We start from the raw sequence: 23,908 nt of genomic DNA, 5'->3' as shown, positions 1-23,908 counted from the left end.
TTCCTTTGTAAGTTCATTTTCAAAATATTAGGATTTTCTTCTGGCAAAATGTAAGCTTTTCTTTTAAAAATTTTAGACATTTGTTAACATACCTACCTCAACATATCTATTCTTTCTCTGTCCTCATAGTGGCTCTAATAGTATGTTGTCTGTGATTATCCAGTGAAGCTGAATGGAATTTGGTTTGTGCTGCATTGCAAGATGACATTTTAATAACTTTAAAAACAACATGTCTCTCACAAAAAAAATGTCCTGTATGACTCTTGAACTGCCTGCTGAAGCACCTTCTTGTCACGCAATTAGTAATAAGACCTAAATGCACACAAACAAAGACCACAGGAGTGTAGGGATTTATTGAAAAAGTGAATGCTCGTAGGTCCACTGGCAAGTCCAAACATGGGGAGTCCAGAGGATAGCAGGAGCGAGGCAGGGAGACGGGTAGGTAGGAAGCAGGACAACAGAGTATCATTGGCTCGTAAGGCAAATGGCTGGGGCAAAGTGGTTGGATTATGCAGGGCTGATACAGGTGAGCAGGTGGGAAGGTCAAGTTGGAGTGGGTAGATGTGAAAATCGGGTGACTGAGGGAGGTGAAAAAGTCAGAGGGCATGTGTTGGACGTGTAGGGCCTTTCTCAAACCAGACCCTCCTCACTACCACGCCTTCATGGGTGATAACTGTCTGTGGTCACGTTCACAGCTGAATGAAGCACCTTTCATTAAGGTGTATGAGTATAAATACAGTGCTAAGTTTTGGGATGAACTTCCTTCTATCCGGCAGAACAGTAACCTAATGTCTCCTAACCATGGGGGAAAGTAAAACTTACCCCCATTTCATGTCCTGCATATGTATTTGTATGACTTACATTCAATATCTATGTGCTGCTATTGTTTACCCTAATTTTGTGATATTAATTTTTCATCTTTCATGTCTACAGTTTCTTAGACTGGCATTGTACAGATAACCTTTAAGTTGTGAACATCTGTGTGAAAAAACATCTTTGTTGAAGCAGTTATTGCATCACGTGGAACTTATGGTGCGTCTTCCATGACGAGCAAGACACAGTGTTGCACATGGTCAGTAAGGCCTAGTTTATACTTCTGCATTGAATCTACGCTGTACACAGGCCATACATAGATGCATAGCCTCTGCCATAACCTCCCCAGAAATCTAGTCTAACTTCACATCCTGGTGATCAGATCTTTTTGTAAATTGAAAGCTATTTCCCTCAATGGAAACAGACCTTATTGCAGAGACATCAAACCCACAAAATAGAATTTAAGTCCTGTGTGTGATTTATCCTGGCCTCACATAAGTAGAGGAAAAGTCTGCTAACCATGGGCTTAGTTATGTAGTGGGAAATGCCACAGACTTATGCTATTGATAGTAGCATGTTGAAAGCCTATATGTGGGAAAAAATATGTCTAAGGTGATTGTCGGTGAAACTTGTGAGTTATAATGGAGTCAAATTTTGTACTTTTGTTAAAAGCTGTTGCTGTTCCCAGTTTTATGACTAGAGGAAAAGTCCGCTGGCTGCTAGGCTAATTTATGCAATGGGAAATGTCACTTGCTAATGCTAACAACATTAGCATTTTGTATTTGTGGAGAAAACATATCTGGCAATAGACAGCTGTTTTGCCTGTGAACCTTGTGAGTTATAATGGTGGTTAATTTCTTACTTCTGTTAAATGTTGTTGCTGTTAAGCCATGTTTTATGAGTGTTAGTTGAATCAATCAAACTTAACTGCACTTCGCAGTAACTCAACAGAGGCATAGAAACCCCAGTGCCAGCTGGCTTTTCGGTCGTGTAATTGCAGATACACCACAACACAAGTATAAATGCTTTCAATAGTGTAGGCCACTTGTGTAGGCTATGGTGCAGAGGCACCTACACACTGCTATAAAACAGCCTTACTCAGCAGGGTTTTATAGCTCACCTCAACTCCCAGCTAATTGGTTCAGGGTGGGATTTAGTGGAAGACCCTTCACATAGATGTGGAAATGGAGTGGAAGTAGTAATGAGACTGTTTAGGGGCTGCTTTTAGAAAGGCCTAATGAATGGGTATGGGGGAGTGAGACGTACAAAGAGGACACTGATACTTCTTTTGTGGCACGTCTGTCCCAGTTTTTGGACAGTTTTACACAGCAACATGTTGCAAGATACTCTAATGCCCTGGTCTACCTCTGCAGACAGCACCTCTCACGTGGAGCTCAGATGTTTGAAGTGAGCCATCAAATTTAAATTCCTCAGAGAACATAACTCTGTCAAATCTGGCAACCTGCTCCATGTGGAACACCTCATGTAACGTCTCACGGAAAAATAAACGATGTCCAGTTTTCTGTCTGTGAGAATATCTGACACTATGATAATCTTGCGTCAAAGTGGGCAGCTCATGGATGTTTGAGGAGCATCCACATGTTCTAAATCATCCTAAACCTCCAATAAATACAGGTGAGCCTGGCTACTCGTCTCTCTCACATATGCACACGTTAGATGTAACCTGAGGACAGATCTATGCAACTTGTTCATGTGCTTTTTCTATCTCTGTTGTTGAGAAAGACTTTGAATTCCCTGTTAATTCCTGGTTTACTGCTCTTCAGTTTGCCTGGATAGGGAAGAGGGTATGACCGCCTTTATGGCCACAAATTACTCTACTCATATAACCCAAAGGTTTTTATAAATTCTCTTAGATCTCTATAACCTACTTTAACATAAAGCAGCACTTACAGTAAATCCGCCTGATAAACGTCACTCTTCTGCAATTCAACCAGTAATTTCGGGATCAGTCGTCTCTCCACATGAAGCTTTTTATGTTCATTCCTTTATTTAATGTCCACACATCATCTATATGAGGTTTACTGACCATGTGGATACAGCTAAGCCCTTCAGTATTTCTCAGATTGCTGCTGATGGACAAAAAACATGTACAGTATATTCAGAGCGCAAATCATCCCTCCACACAGTATGCATGTTTTTGAAATTACACGTTCATTTCCATGGCTCCAGCAGTCATGAAGCTCAGTCAGCACATTGGCGGCCTGATGATTATTTTTCAGTTTGAGGAAGAAAAAGAAAAACTCTGTATGGATGAGGTTTTATAGTTTCTCTCTAGAAGCAGCTCTCAGATTAAAAAAGCAGGAGAAAGTGTGAGTGTTTTTAAACAAGGAGGTGTGTTAACAAGAACGTTTGACATGTACACTGCATATTGACATCACTGGGTGAGTTTTCTCTTTGAAGCAGGGCTGCGGTACATTTTCTCCACTGCTGGTGAAAAGTACAGTCTCAAGCTTTTACTATTTCCATGTTTGGAATCTACTGTGTCTTTTCTGTTTTTCCTTAGAGAGAAATGTAACATTTCTGCCACGTAAGCGGTATGCAACGAGGGCAATGTTTGTCAGCTGGTCCAGAATATCTAACTGGACTGCTATTAAATTTGGTTCAGACATTCATGCTCCCTAGAGGATGACTCTTGCTGATTTAATGATTCCCTGAATTTTTTTCTCTGAGTTTTCCTGCAACCAGCAGCTTAACACTTTCACTTATTCTGAAGAATATTTCACCATGTACCGGAATGATTTTGATATAAAAATTAGTGCAAACATTCATATTGCCATCAGGATGAATCCTACTGATTTTGGCGATACCCCGACTTTCCCTCTAGCACAACCAGCAGGTCATCTACCACATGTATTTATGCATTAAAAAATTGGTACAGACATTAAGTATTCCACTAAGGATGAATTTGGTCATGACAAAATACTTGCAAAACTAATGATATTTCCATAAGACTCAGCTCTGCTTTGTTTTTTTGTTCCCTAGAGAGTGCCCTGGGGATGATATTTATTTGTAGGCCCACATGGAAGCTTACATTTCCCTGATCTCTCATTAAAAGTCTGGGATTTTTTTCTGGTCTGATACAAGGCCGTCTTTTACTTATTTTAAAATAAAAGTTACTTTGCAGATTCCAATTTTAAAATCAGTGTGTCCTTTTTTCTTTCTTTTACCTCATTCCTTTGTATTTCCTTCCTATCCATTCTTTGTACCTTTTGAAGATCTATCCTTTTACTCCTGCCTACCTCTGTCCATCCTTACTTCTTTAGCTGATCAAAGAACAGACAAGTGACCAACACTGTTAAGCAAGACCAAACTCAACTGTACTGTTGAGCACAGTACCTCATGAGTGCCCTAAGTTATTTTACTAAAGAAAACTACTGCATCTCTTGTACTTGTGATGGAGTATTGCTGCTCTGCATGATGCTGACTCTTCTAAAGTTTCCAGTTCTACTGCCTCTTAAAAAATCAACAACAACAAAACATGTGTCCACTTATTGATTCCATTTGCGGACGGTGCTGTTTCAATTACAGTTTTTAAAAGGTCACACATACCAAAAAATGGTAATTGGTTTTACAGAATGTTTGTTCAAACAAACTGCTCACTTCCACAATGCTGTGTATTTATGTTGGAGGAAAATCACTGCCTGAGGTTCATCATTCAGTATCCACGTTTATATCACATTTAACCAGTGACATTTACAATGAGTCATTGAATCCGACTAAATTTCTTTTTCTGGCAGCAAGCAACAGTCAGAAGTTCATGAAAGTGGAATAACCTGAAAGAATATAATTACAACTGATAGCCCATGCATAAAGTGACATAACTAATAATTTAATTTGCTGTTTACGTAACCACAGCACTGTTTGTGTTACCTAAGCACTCATTTTTGTTATTTTGTAAGTATTTATTTTGTTAGCTGCCTTCTGATGAACCTTTGACTACATTCCTCCTGATTGGCCATTGCTGTCTTGACCTCACAGTTTACTCCTGAGTCACATGACTTCACAGGTAACTTGTGCTGAAGATTCACCTTTATTTTTCATTCTTCCATTGACTTACAAACTGATCCTTTGGAGTGCAGACATTTGTTCAACATGATGCAACTACAGTCAAATGTATAAGGCTGTTCTCATGTACTGTGTGAACATATATCTACAAAAAGTCATGCACCAGAATTCATATAACCAACATAATCATGAGCCTGAAACGTGTTAACAACCAACATAATTGGAAAGGCTGCAATCACATGAACAATGCCCATAAGAGAGTAAAAAAGCAAGTAGTAACAAAGACCGGAAGTCCATGCAAGTATGCAGTTTGGGATGATGCGTTGGTCAAACAAACACATGACTCTCCCAAAGGAGACTGGACTTGGTTTCCCATGTAAAACCATTACATTGCATAATTTTCATAACTTTATGCTGAGTATGTGGCATGATGACGCCTAACCATGATTTACTAAACCTAACATACCTATCTGCTAACCTAAACCTGACCTATCTTTCCTAAAATTAATCAAAGTAACTTTGCTTTCCTAAGCTAAGTTACGTAAAGAATGTTATCGTTAAGATGTTCTTTTCCTCTACATAATCTACGCATCTCTACTTTAGTGAACCTAACCCACACAACTTTAGTTTTGTAAATATTATCTATGTAACTTTACTTTTCTAAACATAATCTACATAACTTTACTTTCTTAAATATAACCCATGTAACTTTACTTTCCTAAACATGATCTATATTTCTTAACTTTCCTAAACATCACCTACATAACTCTACTTTAGTGAATCTAGCCTATGCAACTTTAGTTTTGTAAATCTAACCTACATAACTTTACTTTACTAAACCTAACCTATATAACTTATGTTAAACACGTAATGTGACACCCCCCAACCATGATCTCTTTCCTCAACCTAACCTACGTAACTTTACATAAGGTTTGTAATGCGAGGATGCCATTTTTGTTGTTCTAATTCGTTAGATGTCATACAAACCCTTGTTTGAGGATATGTTGGATGTATTGTTTTATGATTGTGTGGTTATCACTACCTGGAGAACCAACCCCAGCAGTTCTGCTTGGCTTGAATGACTCTCTGGGCCAGGACCTATGAGGCAGTCAAATGGAAGCGTTTATCTTTAAGTACTGGTGCTGGGAAAACAGTAGCTAACATTGTGTCACCTTGGCAAAGTCCTGTATATTTATTGGTCCTGGTTACTAATGTGCCTGTCTGCAGCCATTCAGCTCTGTCTGAATCCCCTGACAACAACTTTAATTTGGAGATTTTGTTCCTTACTTTCTGTGAATTTTCTCTTTATTGGATGTCACTGAGCTGGATGAAATTGGCTTAATTCATTTGTTTTTACACTCACATGTACGCCGATGACACGTGACTTAAAATAAACCTTAACCTTTGCCTGCTTCTCATTACTCTAATTGGTGATTTAGTAAGTCTATGGCAGCTGCCTACATATAAACTCCTGCTGGGCTCAGGCTGAATATAAAGCTCTTCCGCTAATAGGAGTCTGGCTTTAACTGGAGCTCTCCAGCAGTTTCCGTTGTCTGGCAGAGGGCTAGATTTTGAGGAAAAGAAGAGATAATCTGTCCTGAAGTGAAGTCATAAACACAGTTCTGCCTTTTACTGGTGCACAGGATCTGATGTAACTGTCTTTTGTGTTGTTTAAAAAAGCTGAAGGGGAGTTTGGAAGGCGGTGTTGTTATTTTTACTGTCAGCCCTGGAGTAAGAGGGGTGCTTTTCAAAATAATCAACAAACACACACAGGTACAGGGAATTTCAGAGATATGATACCACAATATTTACGTTCTCTGATTTCCTATTTTAAATCAGGCAAAAAATCCAGGGAAGTTTGGTGAAACAACATCACAATATTTACTCTCTTCAGTTTCCTAAATTTAATCAGGCAAAAATTCCATTTAGATTACGCAGTCATCAAAAGGTGCATGCTTATTGCTACCTTGTTCCATTTTATCTGTAATTCTTGATGAACCTCACAGCATTTCACACACAAATGGAAGTTCATCTAGATCAAAGCAGATTTTAAAGAAACATGGCAGCAACAGTCAATGGTACAATACAATGGTGCCCATCCCGATCCAAGTCCTTTAATACTGTACATCTGCCAATACCAAGACTGATTCTACATTTTGAATAAATATGAATCTAATACAAAAATGGCTGTAGATCATATGGCAAACCTCATTTTTCATGAGCTAGATGATCCAAATAATGAAGGTTTTTGTTGATAATTATAAAGCTGATCAACTTGAATTATCACCATAATATAAATAAATGTTTAACTTAACCAATTACTGTGGGCTTTATAAAGATCAACAAAAGGTCTCCACTTCCTCCAATTGTACAAAGACAAAGCCAAAAGATCCCAGATACGGGCAATGCCCTCTTGTGTTTGAGATGTCATTTGGCACCAGAGTCTGCACAGTAGCGATCGGAAACTGGCACCACAGTATTGAGTTCTATACAAACAATGGACCCAACTGTGAACAGCTCCATTAATCATGAGCACACAAAATCAGAAAAACAAACACTTGAACGTATGTCACTGTAATGTATCAATATCAACAAAAAACATCTTTGGGAAAAATGTATTTGACATGTACTTTGAGTTTTTAGTTTTGCCCATGTCTCATCCACTAATCTGCAGGGGGGATGTTTATGACCTATACTGCAGCCAGCCACCAGGAGGCTAGTCTATCAGACAACAGACAAGTATAATTTGGATCAAGTTACTCAAAGAATTGGCATTAATTGGTGACAGCTGACGACCTCCAGCCAGTGACCTTTGTTGAAGTTTTAATTGATGAAAGCAGCTGCTACCTGAATGTTTTGTACTCTGCTTTTTGCTTTTAAGATTTGTTAGAATTACATCTGCAAAACTTTGTAACAGTTTCAGGTTGAGATGGACAAAACAGATGAGACTAAATCAAGAATTTGCATCCAGGTGATCAGGTATTTAAGCTGATACAAATCTTTTAAAAAATATACCTGGATCAGCCTCAATACCAAAATCTCCAGAGACAAAATACACAGGCCAAGGCAATTACATAACTTAAAGGCACTATTTTCCAAGTCCTTGTATACTGGCTGAATTCACCAGAGTAATAACCTCTGACAGTTTTAAAATATTTTTGTCCTTTTGCAGGAAAACTTAATTATTGCAGATTGCCAAGTTTTAAAGATTTAAACAAAACTAAAATCTTTGTATGTCGTGCAAGTATCTGATAAACACATTTAATCCCTCCAACAACAGAAATGCACAGTCACGATACTGCATTTTTTTCTCAGCAGCTGCAACAGATCTGAGAAAGACTTTCTGCCTTTCACATTCTGCCTTCAGACGTTCCTGTCCTTAAAATGCTCCATGAATACATAGAAGCAGACAATATGAAGCCTTCTGTTACTTACAGGTACATTTTGGGTTAAAAGATGAAGTTTTTTTTTTCTCTCTTGCACTGGACTGTAAAATTGAAAATTTGCAAACTGCGAGCACGTGTTAATCATTAAATCTCTCTTAATAGTTAACGTGTGTGAATTCCCTCCAGCAGAAAATCTGTGCTGATTAAGATGCAGCTATACTTTACTGTACTGCTGAATAATGCTTTTTGTATGATTCATTTTTCAGCCAAGTTCATCTGTGTAATACACAAGCCTGACAAATAACAAATGACAACTAATATTCATAGATAACACTTATGTGGCCAAACCTTCCTGTTACCACACAATAACATGTTTGTCCTAATTAAATTTATCATTGTCTTTTGACATATTCTATCTAGGTAATTGACATATTCATTACAAGACACACAGCAAAGAAATGAAGTACTTGTTATCTATCTCCTTATCATCACCCATCACATCCTAACACAACTGTTTCAATCTCACCACTTAAAAGTAAAGCTCCGTAGGTTAGTTCTAGCAAAAGAAACATGGCTGAGCATCGTCATGTTACATAATTAACGTAAAGTTATGTAGGTTATTAGGTTTGAGAAAAGAAACATGGTAAGGATGCAACAAAGTAAGTTAAAACAACTCAAAGGTCACTTGGTTTCACACAGGATATGAACACAGGTCTCCTGGGGGAAAGTCCTGTGATTGTTTCACACATTCACCAGCCCAAAGTTCCCTAAACCTTTTAACCTTAAAACTACTTCCTTCTTTACTTCCATCAGCATATTCATCAGCCTTCTTGAATGCATTCATTAGATACCAATTCTGGTGCATTATTTTCGTACGTATACACATGAACAGCGCATGAGAACAGCCTGTCAGTCTGTCCTGTTTCACTCTTAAGTCACTGGGGGTTTTGATCCCGTTATAGATGGTCCTGTCTGGCTTTTATGGCTCCATTCATAAATCACTGCTCCACTTTCTGCCTACATCAGCTGCAATAAATGAACATTCTTGAGGAGCTGACGTCTCCAGATTTAAACAATGGTCATCCCTCTTGTATGTAGATGAATACCAGCCTCTTCCCTCAGATCACTTTGACGTCGGGTTCCCTGCAGCTCAGCCAGCAGCTGCTTGTACAGCTTTTCCATTGCGCTGTTGCCATACTGGGAGAGGCTTTAAACATTAACAGATAGGGTTTGTTCCAGAAACAGATTTGCAGCTATAAAGTCAGATTTTACATTCAACATGATACAAACTCCTAAAAGTTTGCTGCTGTCTGGGTAAATGTCAAATGACTTTTTGATTGATTTTTTTTTCCTATTTACAGTCTACAGTAACTTTTTATAAATAACTATGCCCCTCTTAAATATGTGTTAATGTCACGAAATAAAATCAAGATAATTCAGTCAACACCACAAGTGTCAACCTGCTGCTGTTACTAAAGGAAAAGTCATAGAATTACCAAAATTTCCATGGTTCATCCTCCGGGAACCACAAATGCCTGTTAAAATGTGTAAATCCATCTGGTAGATGCTGAGGCATTTCTCAGGATAAGCTAAAACTTTGACCTGCTGCGGATTCTGGATGAAAAATCAAAGGAGAGTCCATCTGATTCATCCTCTGGGGAACATGAATGTCTGTACAAAACCACCATCACTTAAACTTATCGTATGAGTACTTCCTCCACCAGACTATAGGGAGAAGCATGATGTGTTAGTGTAGTGGAAACAAAGCACAGTGATGTGTGCGGGCCCCTTTGAATTGTTAACCCCAGACTGTGTTATTATGAGTAAGCTGCTTTAACAGCAGATAGAGAGCAGCGGGACGACGACCAAGCAGACTTTCCATGACTAGTCACGATGAGACGAGGACTTCCTGAGAGCCAGCTCCCACTCATGACATCGCACCTGGTCTCCGGCCAAAACAAAGATCTTTCCGTGTGAGGTTTATTACAGCTTTGGTGGATGTTATCACTTTAATGTCTCCTCACACAACAATGGAAACTTTGTTGTTTTGAAGTGAAATGTGTTAATGTGATGGGACTGCGGCGCATATTGGAAAGATTGAGAGTCTTTGGGCCATGTGTCAAAAGCATGAGATCGTCAGACCAGTGGTGGGAAGCAACTATGTATATATGCTGCAGTGTATTTAAGCACAATTTTAAGGCACTTATTATAGTATTTTATTTGAGAATTTTCTTTTTTTTTGCTACTGTGTGCTTCTACATTTCAGGGGGAGTTATTGTATCCTGCTTTTTACCGTACTACATTTATTGGACAGTTTTAGTTACTTACAGTGAAAAAATATGACAATGTGTTATAGATCAAACTATCCAAATATACACTGAACAAACACATGTTTTTGCTCCTTTTTTTCACAGGTTAAAGTTGAAGATCTTAGAGTTTTTCATGCACTTAATAGATATATTTCTCTCAAATTTTGGTTGCAATTTTTAAAAAAAATGCATGTTAGTGAGCACTTCTCCAAGAAAATCCATCCACCTGACAGGTGTTGACATATCAAAATGCTGATTAAACAGCATCATTACACAGGTGTGTCTCGGGATAGTCACAATAAAAGGCCACTATAAAATGTGTTTGATCATACAACAATCCCACAGATAACGCAGGTTTTGACATAGTGTGCCCTCAGTATGCTGACTCCAGGTATGGCCACCACAGCTGTTCATCATAAACTTAAGACCATAAGAGGTCTCAAATACCTTTTATATGGATTTGGCTGTTCATTCAACCTACCTTATAACTGCACAAGTTAATTACAATGACTACGTGCTGTGAGGTCAAGACACTTGCAAGGATGATGAGCGCACAGATGAGCTTCCCTGAGACGGTTCCTGACAGTTGAGGCAATATTTCTGTGGTTGTGCAAACCATTTGTTGCATTATCTGTTTTTGGGTGGCTGGTCTCAGATGATCTTGCAGGTGAAGATGCTGGATGTGGAGCACCATGTGATGAGTTGGGATGAGAACACATTGCATTACATATAGTCTAAGGTTGTGAGGCCAGATGGATGTACTGCTATATTTATGGAAACTGCCAAATTTATGGAAACAACGTTGGAGACAGCTTATGGCAGCATTTCCCAAACCCCTCCTTGAGCACCACTTGTCATGCATTGTTTGAGATTTCTCCCCACTCCAACTCAACTGATTCAAACGATTAACTCATTATGAACTCCTGAAGCTGCTTGATTACAAATGGAGAATTAAATTCAGCAGGGAGAGAGCTAAAACATGCAGGACAAGTGTTTTGATAGGAGTAGTTTGGGTAACAGGATCTTACCGTATTAAAATGAAAGGTTAGTTCACAGGCAATGGCTCTGGTGGATATACCTGCAGTCAGCATGAAAACGGCACACTGTCACAAAACCTAAGACAGCATTGTGTTGTGATATCAATCTGGACCTTTATTGGGGCCCTCACTGTGTAGAAATCGTGCTGTTTAATCAGCATCTTGATATGCTTTTTATTTATTTATTATTTTTGCAAATAAATTTGACATAAATATATCTGTTGAGTGCATAAAAAAGTTTTCGATCTTTAATTTAAACCTGTGAAAAATGGGAGCAGAAACAAAAGTGTTTTGTTTTCTTCAGTATATATAAAGCAGCTCAAACATTTTTTTAACTCTAAAATACTGCTTACAAAAGCATAATAATATTATTCCTATATTCTATTCATAATTATAAAAACCTCTGAAAGGAACCATTCGGCATAACTATTACTTTAACATTTTACATATGATTTGATGCTAATATTTTTGTACTTTTATCAAGTGAAACCTGAGTGTAAGACTTACTTCTAACAGAGTATTTCTACAATGTAAAGTTTTAAAAGACATTAGCACCACTTCCACTATTACTATTTAAACTCTACTCTGTGTTTTTGTCTGACATGTATTCAAGAGAAAATTAATTTGTGTGATTTCTGAAAAACATAAAGGATTATAACTTCAAAGGCCAACCACAATTGGAAATGTATTTACATCTATTGATACATACAGTGAGGTTAAAAGATTATGTGTTTTAAGATGTTACTATCTCCACGAGAAATGTGTAACATGTCAGTGCAATATCAACTAAAATAAATGTTTCAAAACTACATTTCAACACTAGTGATCTGGCAATTTCATACCAGTGACATGCTGAGTTAATATCTTTGTTCTTGTGCAGTCTGCAGACAAATAATCATTTCCAATACAATATTCACTGTATAAATCATTAGTCACTCTGCTACACATTGAACCACTTCTCTGATGTTTACATGTTCCCCACCCTAAATCCTAAATCTCTCTTTCTGAACACGATACATCAACAAACTGCGTCTCTGCTGCCACGTGTCAGATTAATTGAGCTCTTTGATCAAATGTTCTCAGGAAACATGAAACAAGCTCCTTTCTGTTTTTATAAGGATCGCCCCCAAATCATAAATGTTTCATACAATCTAAATGAAATGTAGCTTACATTACATCACTGTAACATAAAGAGTAAAGTACTAAGACCCTTTGTTGTGGATACAATATGTTTAAGGGTCAGATCTTTACTTTGTTTTTAAAGCATGCAGACTGACTAAAACAGTTAATAAAGTCACAAAGTTGAAACATCGATCGGCAGCTCTGCCAAAACAACCAATAAATCCTGCCTCACCATGCTTTGACTGGAGTTATTACCACGACACAAACATAATTTCAGATTGCTTTGTATGTTGTATTTCACCATGTGATCAGCATCTGAGTCTCACTTGTGCTGCAGACACATAGATACATTTCTGTTAGAACGGAAGCTCAGTTTGAACTCAAACCACATCTACAAACTACTTTGTTGGTTTGATTTCATCACCTCAGATGCCAGACAGGTGGATCTCACCTCACTGTGAGTCACCTGTAATTTACTCCTCAGAAGTAACAGCTTTCAATATCAGTTCCACAGTTTTATGAATATATGGCATAAAACATACAGAAATACGTAAAGACAACATGCCACAAATTCAGATTCAGATCAGTTAAAGTTTCTGACCACTAGAGGAGACAATGGGTGCTTTCCAGAGAGATGCAAGGAAGCAACAGAGAAGTTATCACCAAGCATGCTCACTCACTACTGCATCATATGGAGAGAAGGTAACATCTCCAGTGTCAAATGCAAAGAAATAAGTAACAGCACAGTTTAAAAGGGGAAAAAAAACCTACACTGGACAAAAATTTAAATGCGACACTTGTTTGTTGTTGCTTGTTGTTTTTGTTTCCATTTTTCACAGGTTTAAGTTCAAGATCTAAGCCTTTTCTGTGCGCTGAATGGGTATATTTCTGTAAAACGTTCTCATCCCAAGTTTTCACATTTTGGTCCTCTGGACTTCTGCATCTACATATTATGCTCTAGGTCTCCTTCTGCATGTGATGTTGATGTTCTAGGATGCCCCTAACGTGACGTCAACAGGAACACATGGCGGAACGATGCAGCGATGGTTATGTGCCTAAACTAATGCCAGGACGTCATCAAAAGCACATGCTGGCACAGACAGTACATGAATGTGGCAACAGAATGTGGCAACAAGGGTGGTTAGGATTAGGCAAAAGATGCACACAGTAAGGTGTAGGAAAAAAAAATTACATGGAAAGAGCATGCTGGACTCCTGCATGAAAGTCCGAGGTTTGTTAGATCTATCAACCGTGGATGGTGGCTGCAAAAGTGGATGTATTTATGACTTTGAAATGAGAATGCGCTGATTTCACTCAAATTTTGGTTAAAAAAAAAAAAAAAAGTTTATCCAGACGTTCAGCACTTCTTTTTCAAGACAATCCATGCACCTGACAGGCATGGCATGTCAAAATGATAATTAAATAGCATCATCACTACACAGGTGTACCTTAAGTGGTCATGTCGTCATGCCTGCAAACCATTTTAAACAAAATACAAATGATTGCAGTGTCTATTTAAAACTTGTCTGGAGGGGGACTGTAAATGTCCTGAATTTTCACAGAGGAGTTCCCCTGCATTTGTTTTTTTTCAATACAGAACTAGGTGAAGTAGGTGCTACACTCAGTCAGCCATCCACAAAATAAAAGTCCTACAGGTCTTTCTGGGTTACAGGCCAAATAGACTAACAACATTCAGCTACTTCTTCATGGGAGACAGGCTTATCATCCTGAGTTTGACTGAGATCAAATTGGGTTTGACTCCATAAAACAACCAAGAACTCAGACCTCTCAGGATGATTTATAACCCAAACTCGTTCCAATAAATAAAAATATAACTTTGATTTACAAGCTGTGGTCCATTCCTAACTGGTCAGCGTGAGGCTGAACGAGCCAAACAAAAGGATCTAACTTTTCCACTCTGATTGAGACCAAAGAAAACAAACTGGCAATCACATCCTGAGAGTTTCGGTCAGATCCAGGTCTTATTCAAGCCACTGATCAGCTGGCCGTCCCTCAGATGTCCACATCACAATCGGCTGATTGAAGTTTCTGTTGGCTGCTGGAGTTAAAGACTGAGAATAAAGAGCCACTTGGGGCTCTGAGGTTACAGATTTACCTCTCAACACTAGGCCAACACTTACAAACACTTAGCTGTCAGCTGGACTGATCGTCAGTTTGAACTTGGCCTTACAGGTTTATTCTGTCTGTTAAAGACATGACACACAAGGTCACTTTAGGTGGCAGACGCCAGAGTTAGATTAGTGTTTCAAAGTCATCCAGTTGGTGTGTTGTAATTGTGAACAAACTCGATACTGATCAGCAGGGGTTAAATTATCTTCAATAACATTGTACATTTACATTTGTAGAAATGTACATGTACATTTCTACACTTTTCTTGGTCTCAGTGCCTCAAACAGTGACAAAAACACATTGTCTTCATAACTGTAGAGAACATAGTTTTAAATGAGGTGATGTCAGAACTTACAGTGTTTTCTTTTTTCTGTCAGTGAGTTGACAATGAGTTGTTTTAAAGCTACTTTACAGATGAGCGACCTCACTCTAGGTGGTGGTAATGCACCTTGCCACCTGCCATAAAATGGAAAAAAGGAGAAGAAGCAACCTTAGTGCACTCATCAGTCAGTCAGACAACAGAGAGATTGGTGGATGGCAAGGCAGGGAGAAAATAGGTCAGAAACTGAATGGTTTCATAACACAATGTAAATTGCTCTGATATCGCTTAAACAATGTTTTGGCTCAACAAAATGATATGATGATTTTAAGACAAGATATCTGACAGTAGTTTACCTTCAGTCTTTGGCAGCTAACTGTTACATTAAGCTAGCTGACAATAGAGTGCTTTAGGAATGAGTCCTAAAACCACCGATTATAATATTACCAGACAGTGGACCAAAGATGACATCTACTCATTCCAATGGAGTTGCTCCACTGGAATGAGTAGATGCTTGCTGGGCCACAGTTGTTTTTTTTCCTGCAGTACCGCTTGTGGCCACTGGATAGAAATTGCTGCAAGGCTGACTGGCTTTCCTGAGGGCCTGCCTAAATCTCAAAGTCAGTGTTTTTCAAGGCGGGTTTTTGGTCAGATGCCTGAAATAGGGCCTGTGGTTAACACTAGCTTATGAGATTTTCACGATTTGTTCTATGACATAAAATATGTCATGAACTTTGAAGCTTTAATATGTCTTTCAACCTCCATGTTGACTTTTGGAAAAACATCATCCCTGCAGCACTTTATTTTATTTTATTTGCAGTTTGTCATATGATGTCAATGAGATTTTGTTGTCCATGTGCACACATGTGCAAAGTTTCGGAGCTTTGACCTCATCCTCTCTAGGGGTCGCTTCATGGAGCTGTGCCTTTTGAATGTGGCTCAGTTTAAATCCACATTCAATCTGCAAAGTGGGCTGTAAAGAGTCAGCTCAGTTTACAGTTAACATGAGCTTGTTTCCATATGAGTGTGCACTGCATGACCACTCTTTTTGGTTAGAAATATACATTGGGTCACAATGTGCTCATGGTACTCAAATGTCAGATTGTCACGAACATTTTTTGGGGCTGTAATTGTAGTTCTATTTCATTTTAAAGTGTTATCATACAGCTATAATTCAACATGGATTTACTTTTTTTTACAGTCTCTAAATGTCAAGCTGCATTACTCTGAGCAGAATAACAAGATCAGTCCCTCTTGTGTGTTTGACAGTGACAGAGCAAAATATACAATCAGCATCCAGTCTGCCTGCTTGTGTGAAACCTCCACTGATTCCATATTTCCCTCATTAGTCTGCAGCGTGCGGGCCAGGCCCATCTGCCTCCCATTAACAGTGGCAGCCAGAGAGACTCGACTCTCACACAGACTCAACTTACGCAGCCCATGTGAAAGCCTCTATAAAAAGTTTCCCGTTGTTACCTTTGTGTCATGGAAAGTTGTCGTTTGCAGAAGTTCATACTAAGATTTCTTTCGCTGAGCAAGCCTACCACCTACTGGTGTAGCTGGGAACAACAGTGGGATCAGTGCTCATCAGAGGGGCAAAAATGTGAATTATTATAGTTTTGATAGAAATAATGACTATAGCATGTGAAGACATGTAAAACATATTATTGTCAGTCATCATCTAAATACTGTTTTTCAGCTCTGTTGATTTTTTTTCACAATTTTACTGCAAAAAAAGGGTCTGTTAACCCTCTGGAACCTGGGCAAACTGGCTTTATTCCTTTGAAATACATAAGATGACAATAACTAAGTTGACCCAAAAACATTGTCAAGAAATTAGTCAAAGTTTCAAGAAAATAACCTGGAAATTTAATTTTAAAAAAAGACTATTTTTCTATAACATAATTTTAAATACATCATTGTAATAATTACATATGCCATTTTATGGACTGTTTCCCCCCTTGTTTTTTGTCCATTTTTTCATAATTTTCTTTCCTCCTCTCTTCTTTTTCAGGTTATTTTTCTTGTCACTTTAACTAATTCCTTGCAGTGTGCAGGATCTTTCTTGCCAAGTTGCTCATTGCCTTCTTTTTCCATGTTTTTAAAAATAAATCAAACCAATTTGCTTTGGTTTCAAATGTTCAAATACTTGTGAAATGCGACTACACAAAACACAAGAAAACTGATGTCAGTCCAGATCTCTAAGTAAAGGACAAATGCCTTAGAGCGTTGTTAAATAAGTGAAATAACTTGTATTTCCTGTGGTGAAATACATTTCTAAAATAAAAAGAAAGCCCGCTGAAGTACATAAAGAGCTTTCAGTGGACCTGACTGATTGCTTTATATGTATCATCTCAATGGCCAGAAAGAACCACAGATGTATTACATTTGCACTTTATTGTGTACCGTGTGGTTAGCTTAAGTTTAGGCACAAGAACCACTTGGTTATGGTTCGGAAAGATCATTTTTTTGGCATAACATACCTGGTTTGGGGGCACAATCCCAGCAGGAAAAGCAGTAATGTCCCTGTAAAAAACAACTGCGTTTCATGGCACTATTCTGGCAAATCAAGCAACGATTTCTTGGCAAAATAAAACAACTGCTTTTCGTTCCACTATCCCGGCAGGAAAGGGAGTGATGTCTTTGTAAAAAAACAATTGCTTTGTGTACAGTGATCCTGGCAGTTAACACAGTGATGTCTTGGGAAAAAATAAACACTTTTCATGCCTAAAGGTCACACACAGCAAAGCAGATGAAGCACACAAAAACCCTCATGTTTGGTAGATTCAAGGTGCCTGGAGCACATCCGTGACTCACGGAATTACAACAGGTTTTGTTTTTTTGTTGGTCTCCACTGGCGGTCTGCAGTTGTCTGCAGTTTAGGGAACATTTTGCCTAGTCAGCTCATAAACTGTCACTTTAGAAACGTTGATATTAAGCGTGCAAATGTAACGTTGTTGTACATGCAGGCACTTACAACACAGACGTTTTCTTTGGTGACTGAGCTGAATGTAAATTCAATTTGAAAATCAGTTTATTGATTTAAGACGTAAGTGTGTAAAATTTTGAGGATTTGGGGGCACCTAGCGATAAAGTGTAGATTGCAACCAGCTAAAACTTCTAGAATTCCTTCATGTATCAGGAGCCGAATTATCCACAGAGGTTTCTTGCCCACCCCTTTTCTGTCATAAGTGAATGTGTGCTCACTCTTTGGTCTCTTTCATTTCCACAACAAACAGATCTGTTGATCTGAACTGATCAAAAAACAAAAAAAGGAGTTTCAGGTTAAAAATCCATGTATTTCCAAAGCGTTTTAGTATGTCACTGTGGGCTGCTAGTCCAGTAAATGCTGATGTGAACTCACCTTTAAGATCAAGATGTTCAGAGGGTTTTCACTGAAAGCTAAATTATTCCTCAAAGGTCTCTTGGTCTCTAAACAAACAGATCCAGTGATTTAAATGCGGAATAAAGCTCTTTCATGTGAGCCTACAAACAGTGTTACTCTGGCACAGCTCATTCTAAGTCAAGAGAACAATATTATTCTTAATCAGGTGATTATACACTTAAAAAAAAACATACTTTATTTCTGTGACTATATCCCCATATACTGGTCCTTTAAAGGCACTGATTTACTTTTTTTCCCTCATTGGGACGAAGACCGTGATCCTCCTAAAAGTCCTTCAACACACGCAGGTGTTATTAGTTATTCTGATTAAAACTGCTCAGGCTGAAGGTGGGCAGATCTGTGAGGGTAATTATGTTTAACAGGTGCACCAAAGCTGACAACAGAGCGAGGGAGATGTCAGTCAATCAAGGAGAGGTCTAATGGCATAAAAAAGTAAAAACACCTGCAGGTGCAACGTGGTGTGAGCAGGAGTTATCTCCTCTGCTGAAAGTGGTTTTACTGGCAAGTTCCAGGCCCACCAAATGTTGTATTATATTAAAAATAAGGGATTGTTTAAAGTGGACTGAAGATAAAATATGAAATTAATTTATTTCCATACCTTCAAGTGGGTTTACCATGAATTAAGGAGAGATTGTGTATATTTGAGGGTCATCCAAAGGTCAAATGAACAAAGATTCCTAGCCCTCTGTCATTTCTATCAATAAAATCCCCACTTTTCTTTCACTTTCTCTCCTCTGATTAGAAACTAAATGTCCTCACAGGAGGATGTGAGTTTCTTTTTGTGCTTTTGAGTGTATTGTCAGATTTTTATCCAATAGTAACAACCTCTCTGGTCCAGAATCGGCTGCTGATTAAACCCAGATGTCGGCAGCTGCATGTTCTAATGACTCATCTCTCTCTTGAAATATGGTAGCGCCGGTGCTGTGTAATTGTGACATTCTTGCACTGTTTGATGTCCATGAGAATGAGCGGACTGGTCTGTAGTGCATGTGTTGACTCAGTGGACCGTACATGTGGTGCAGCTCTGCCCTGCTGACAGATGATGCATTGAAGGGCCAGTGTTTGGAGTTAGGAGCTCCATGGAGGAAATATTTTGCCTCTGCGGTCGTGTTTATACTCTGACAGGATCTGATACACTCTCAGGGCTGAGCGATGACAGTGCCGGTCCAGCATGGTGGTTTTGATCTGTGTTCACTGGGGGATCCAAAACAATCCAACCTCTTTCTTACTGAGAAAGTGAAAGTTTCACAGATTTGTTTTTCCAGATTGGCATGCTACGCAGTCCAAGTTTGTGTTTTTCCATGGTAATGTTGGTCGGTCCACCACTTAACTCCAGAATCAAATATCCCAACAAATATTTGATGGATTTACATGAATTTTTGTGTAGACATTCATGTTCCTCAATGGATAATTCCTATAGTGACTATAGAGGTAAACTGTGAACCTCTTCTGTAGGACAACAAACAGGCTCACATTTGGATTTTGGGTCACATAATTTGACATCTGCTGAATGGTTTATACTAATATTTGGTTCAGTTGTTCATGTTAATTTGTCTAGTACTTTGGTTTAAGACCTAATACCTGCAAAAGTACTTCAACATTTCCATCAGCCCAATTAGCAAATGTCAGCATGTAGTAAATCCAGCCTCAAACAGCTAACCGTCTGTTTACAATCAATCAGTTACTCAGTTGTTCGATAAAATGTCCAAAATTGTCATCCAGTTGTGAAAAATGTTCGTCACAAGTACCTAGAGCTGTAGTCATATACTTGTTTTGTCAGAACAACAGCCCAAAACCCCAACAACAATCAATTAACATGGATTATTAAAGACAGAAAAGTAGCAAATCCTTAACATTTTAGAAGCTGGAAACAGCAAATGACCTAAATCAGTTACAAAAAGTGTTGATTCATTTTTCTGTTGATCAGCCAGTCACGTAATTGTTCCAGCACTAGTCCCCATAAATTTGTTTTTTAATGTGTTCCCAGGCATACTGGCTTATAAAAGCTGAGTCTTTGTTTTGTACACAGGCACATGGCATCTCATATTTTTGATAAATGTATCACATAATTGTGACAAAACATCAAGTTTCAACATGTTTTCTTTGTTGAACGCCATTTGTTCTGTGCAAAACACAGTTCAGGCAGCCAGCTCACGAGGAATGGATTATAAAGTAAATGTGGAGTATTCGTAGTCTTTGTGTGATGATGGTAACTTCTCCCGCCTGAGGGGAGGAAGCCTCAGGGGCCACAGGTGAATGATGAGGTGGAGGTGGAGCTTATGAAATGCTTTATAAACAATAGCAGCAGCAGCAGCAGCGGGAAGCAACAGTACAGCTTTACAGTGAGTGATGTGGGCACAGTACTAATAGCTTAAAAGAAAACTTTGGTATTTTTCAACCTGGACTCTAATTTCCCTTGTTTTTGTGTCTAAGTGACTAATGGAAACATTTTCTGAAACTGCAGCACTAACCGAGAGTGATGTAGCCATAAACAGGCAGCAATGTAATCATTCAGGGCATTAGTGCATTGTTGATGTACTGTATGTCCATTAAAAGTGCTTTCTTATGTCACTGATGGGCTCAGATTGTTAATATAAGTGTGTGACAACATTATGGAGGATCCCTACAGGGAAACAAAAATATTTTTGCTGCAGGAAGAACAACATTTGAAACATAAGTGAGAGTTGGAGAGAGGAGTGCCGCTAAGTTTGACATGTTAGTGTACAAAAAGCATAGCTGAGGGTTATCTAAAAGATTGTTGGTATCATGGTTGAAAGTATTTATCTGATTTCAACAATTAGTAAAGTCTGAGATTTTTAAAATGAGATTTCTCCTTGAGAGAGACTTGGTCACTCACACTAACAAAGAGACCAGATAAAAGCTAAAGAAAAACATTTTATTTATCTGTAGAGATTATTTCCATAATGTTGTCAGAGACAATCTGAGCCTGTCAGTGGCAAAAACAAGCATTATTAGTGGATGTACATTATTGTCCCAAATGGTTCTATTACAGCCTGTGCTGGCTGCAGTTTTACTAAAAAACTGAAAACTGAATAAAATTTCAGTATCTAAATTGTTTTGTTTTGGGATATTTCTGCGCTCCTGTGGTCGTAACATACTTCCAGCAACTTTAACACAAATTGGATGTCCAAATGTTGTCCTTGAACTGTCAAGAAACACCCATCACAAGTTATTATAATGCCTCAAACTGACAGGTCATAGTAAGCTACGACAGGCTGCTGTGCAGTCTACGGATCCCAAACTGATAACAAATGTGGACTAACATATCTTATGCTGTCTATACTCTGAGAGAAATGCGACCTGTGGAACATTGTGCACCGCGAGTGGAGATCAGCTGTAATGAGGCATAACGTCTGAGACCGTAAAAAGCCAGAGGGCAGCTAGAGGCTAGATAAATGCTGGCGGTATAGATTCCACCTGCTTCTCTCATCCACATTTGGGTTAAATGTTCTCGGCTCGCTGTTTCCCTCACCTGGAAAGTTCAAGCTGTCCGTCATGGAATAATCTTTGAAGTTATCATTAAATGTTTATGCTTCCATCACTTTGATTGTTGCAGGGATTTATTGTTCTCTCTTACGGTGAGGCAGCATACCTGCTTTAGTGCGCAGATTTACGGTAGGTCATCAGTCAGGCTTCTGCTTGTGTTTGGTCGTTTACTTTATTGCAGTCTGATTAAAGCGAGGTTAATGTGCGCAGCAAATGCACACATGACCGTCGGGTCGTTTTTTTCAAGGGAAACTCCACTGATTTTTCACATCCATGTGTCTGCAGGTGTTGGGGAGTACTGCTAGTATTAAAGCCTTTTCCAGAGGGAGCCATGTGAAGGTAGATAAATGACCTCACATGATGTCACTTGAGTCAGCGTTGGTTGAAGACTACAAGCTTGGAAAGTAAAACAATCTGGAGGTATGGGGATAGAAAGAATTGAGCTTACTGACCTCTGTAGCTCCTCATCTCTGCTGCAGAGATGCCACTAACGTAATATACCTGAATCTTTGACTGTTGCTGCGTTCTCTTTACTTCAAAGGTCAGTGCTGTGAATGACGTCACACCAGAGTTTATCACCTTCCTGCACAACAAGTTGAAAACCAAGATGTTCTTAGCAATACCTGTTCAAACCAGGTGAGCCATTGTTAGCAGTAACAGTTGATAATAACGCATTAAGCTGTATGTAGCGCATACAACTTGTAATGTCTGCTAACTTCATAACTGTGTAAAAATTGTTTTGCATTTAAAAACCATGTCTTTATTAACATTTTTAATCAATGTAAGATGGCATAGTTCTTGACCAGAAAAGAGGCAGGATAGATGGCAGAAGAAAAAAAAAAGTTGATAAAACTCAAGATGAAGTTTAGCTTCGTGGATGCTCCACTTTGTTCACCAGCTAGTGTCTGCTGCTGTTTGCTGCTGAGCAGGGAGTGTACACTGGCTTTATTTTGATGAAAATAACTTCTGAACCAAAGTGTCATTGTACCATAAAACCAAAACTATGAGCCAAAACAGGCTAAAAGTCTCTGTAGAGCTGCTACAGTGTTGATTCTGAGTGGGTTTAGCACTATGAGAGACCATTTGACACTACAGGGTTTTCCTATTCATTAATTCATTAATTGCCACGTTTTAATTTTTATTTTTGGAGCTGTATGCTCTCGCAGTTTGTCTCACAAAGTGATGACGGATCTGTCTGAGCTTATCATTTTTTAACCTACTTTCGATGAAATCGGCTGCGTTCCCATGGAAACCATGGGTCCTGCCGAAAGCTAAAGTTGCTTGGAAAAAAGCGGTACAAGGCATTGAATTTTAATCCATTTTCAGTTTATCAGACCACAAATGAGGCAAGAACTAGCTAGCACACCCCTGAACCCTTCACTAGCAGCAGTGCTAGGTCTAACTCGCACAAACCGATTACCCCAACCCACGTCAGCTACCACCACAAACAGATTCTCATTCAAACTTCTTGTCAGACTACAGCAACAACATAGTATCCAACCCAAAATATAAACATGTTAGTTGACGAAGGTTAAACACCATTTATATGATGTTTCCCAGGGACTATAGTCAATGCATTTAAAAAATACAACAAATAGTTAAATCCATCTAAAAAGCTGAAGAGATATTTGTTGGACATACATTACATGCCGAAGACGGTGATGAGGAAGAGGAGGAGCAGAGCAGGTGTTAAACTGATCACCTGGATGGTTTGGCTGCTGTTTGTCATGACGCTGGTGCCATGATGATCGTCTGGTTTGCATTTGCTGCAGTCGTCACCACAGTACAAGCAGGCGGACATCGTGCCCCTCCACTCTGATTTATAAATCCTCACCGTCTTCCGTCCTGAGAGT

General features: G+C 38.8%; 1 protein-coding gene across 2 annotated transcripts in view; it reads right to left on the bottom strand.

The window, feature by feature from the left end:
• Positions 1–22,415: 22,415 nt before the first annotated feature.
• Positions 22,416–23,908, bottom strand: part of cd109 (CD109 molecule) — a 29,098-nt gene continuing 27,605 nt past the window's right edge. For both annotated transcript variants that reach the window (XM_088089696.1, XM_088089697.1), the window contains exon 33: positions 22,416–23,900. In XM_088089696.1, coding sequence (XP_087945822.1) covers positions 23,698–23,900 — 203 coding nt within the window. In that variant the 3' untranslated portion in view covers positions 22,416–23,697. The remainder of the gene's footprint in view (positions 23,901–23,908) is intronic.

This window comes from Plectropomus leopardus, chromosome 16 (assembly GCF_026936395.1).
Source record: "Plectropomus leopardus strain MGB_pleo_1.0 chromosome 16, ASM2693639v1, whole genome shotgun sequence".
Lineage (NCBI taxonomy): Eukaryota > Metazoa > Chordata > Actinopteri > Perciformes > Serranidae > Plectropomus > Plectropomus leopardus.
This window is presented reverse-complemented; position numbering and strand designations above follow the sequence as displayed.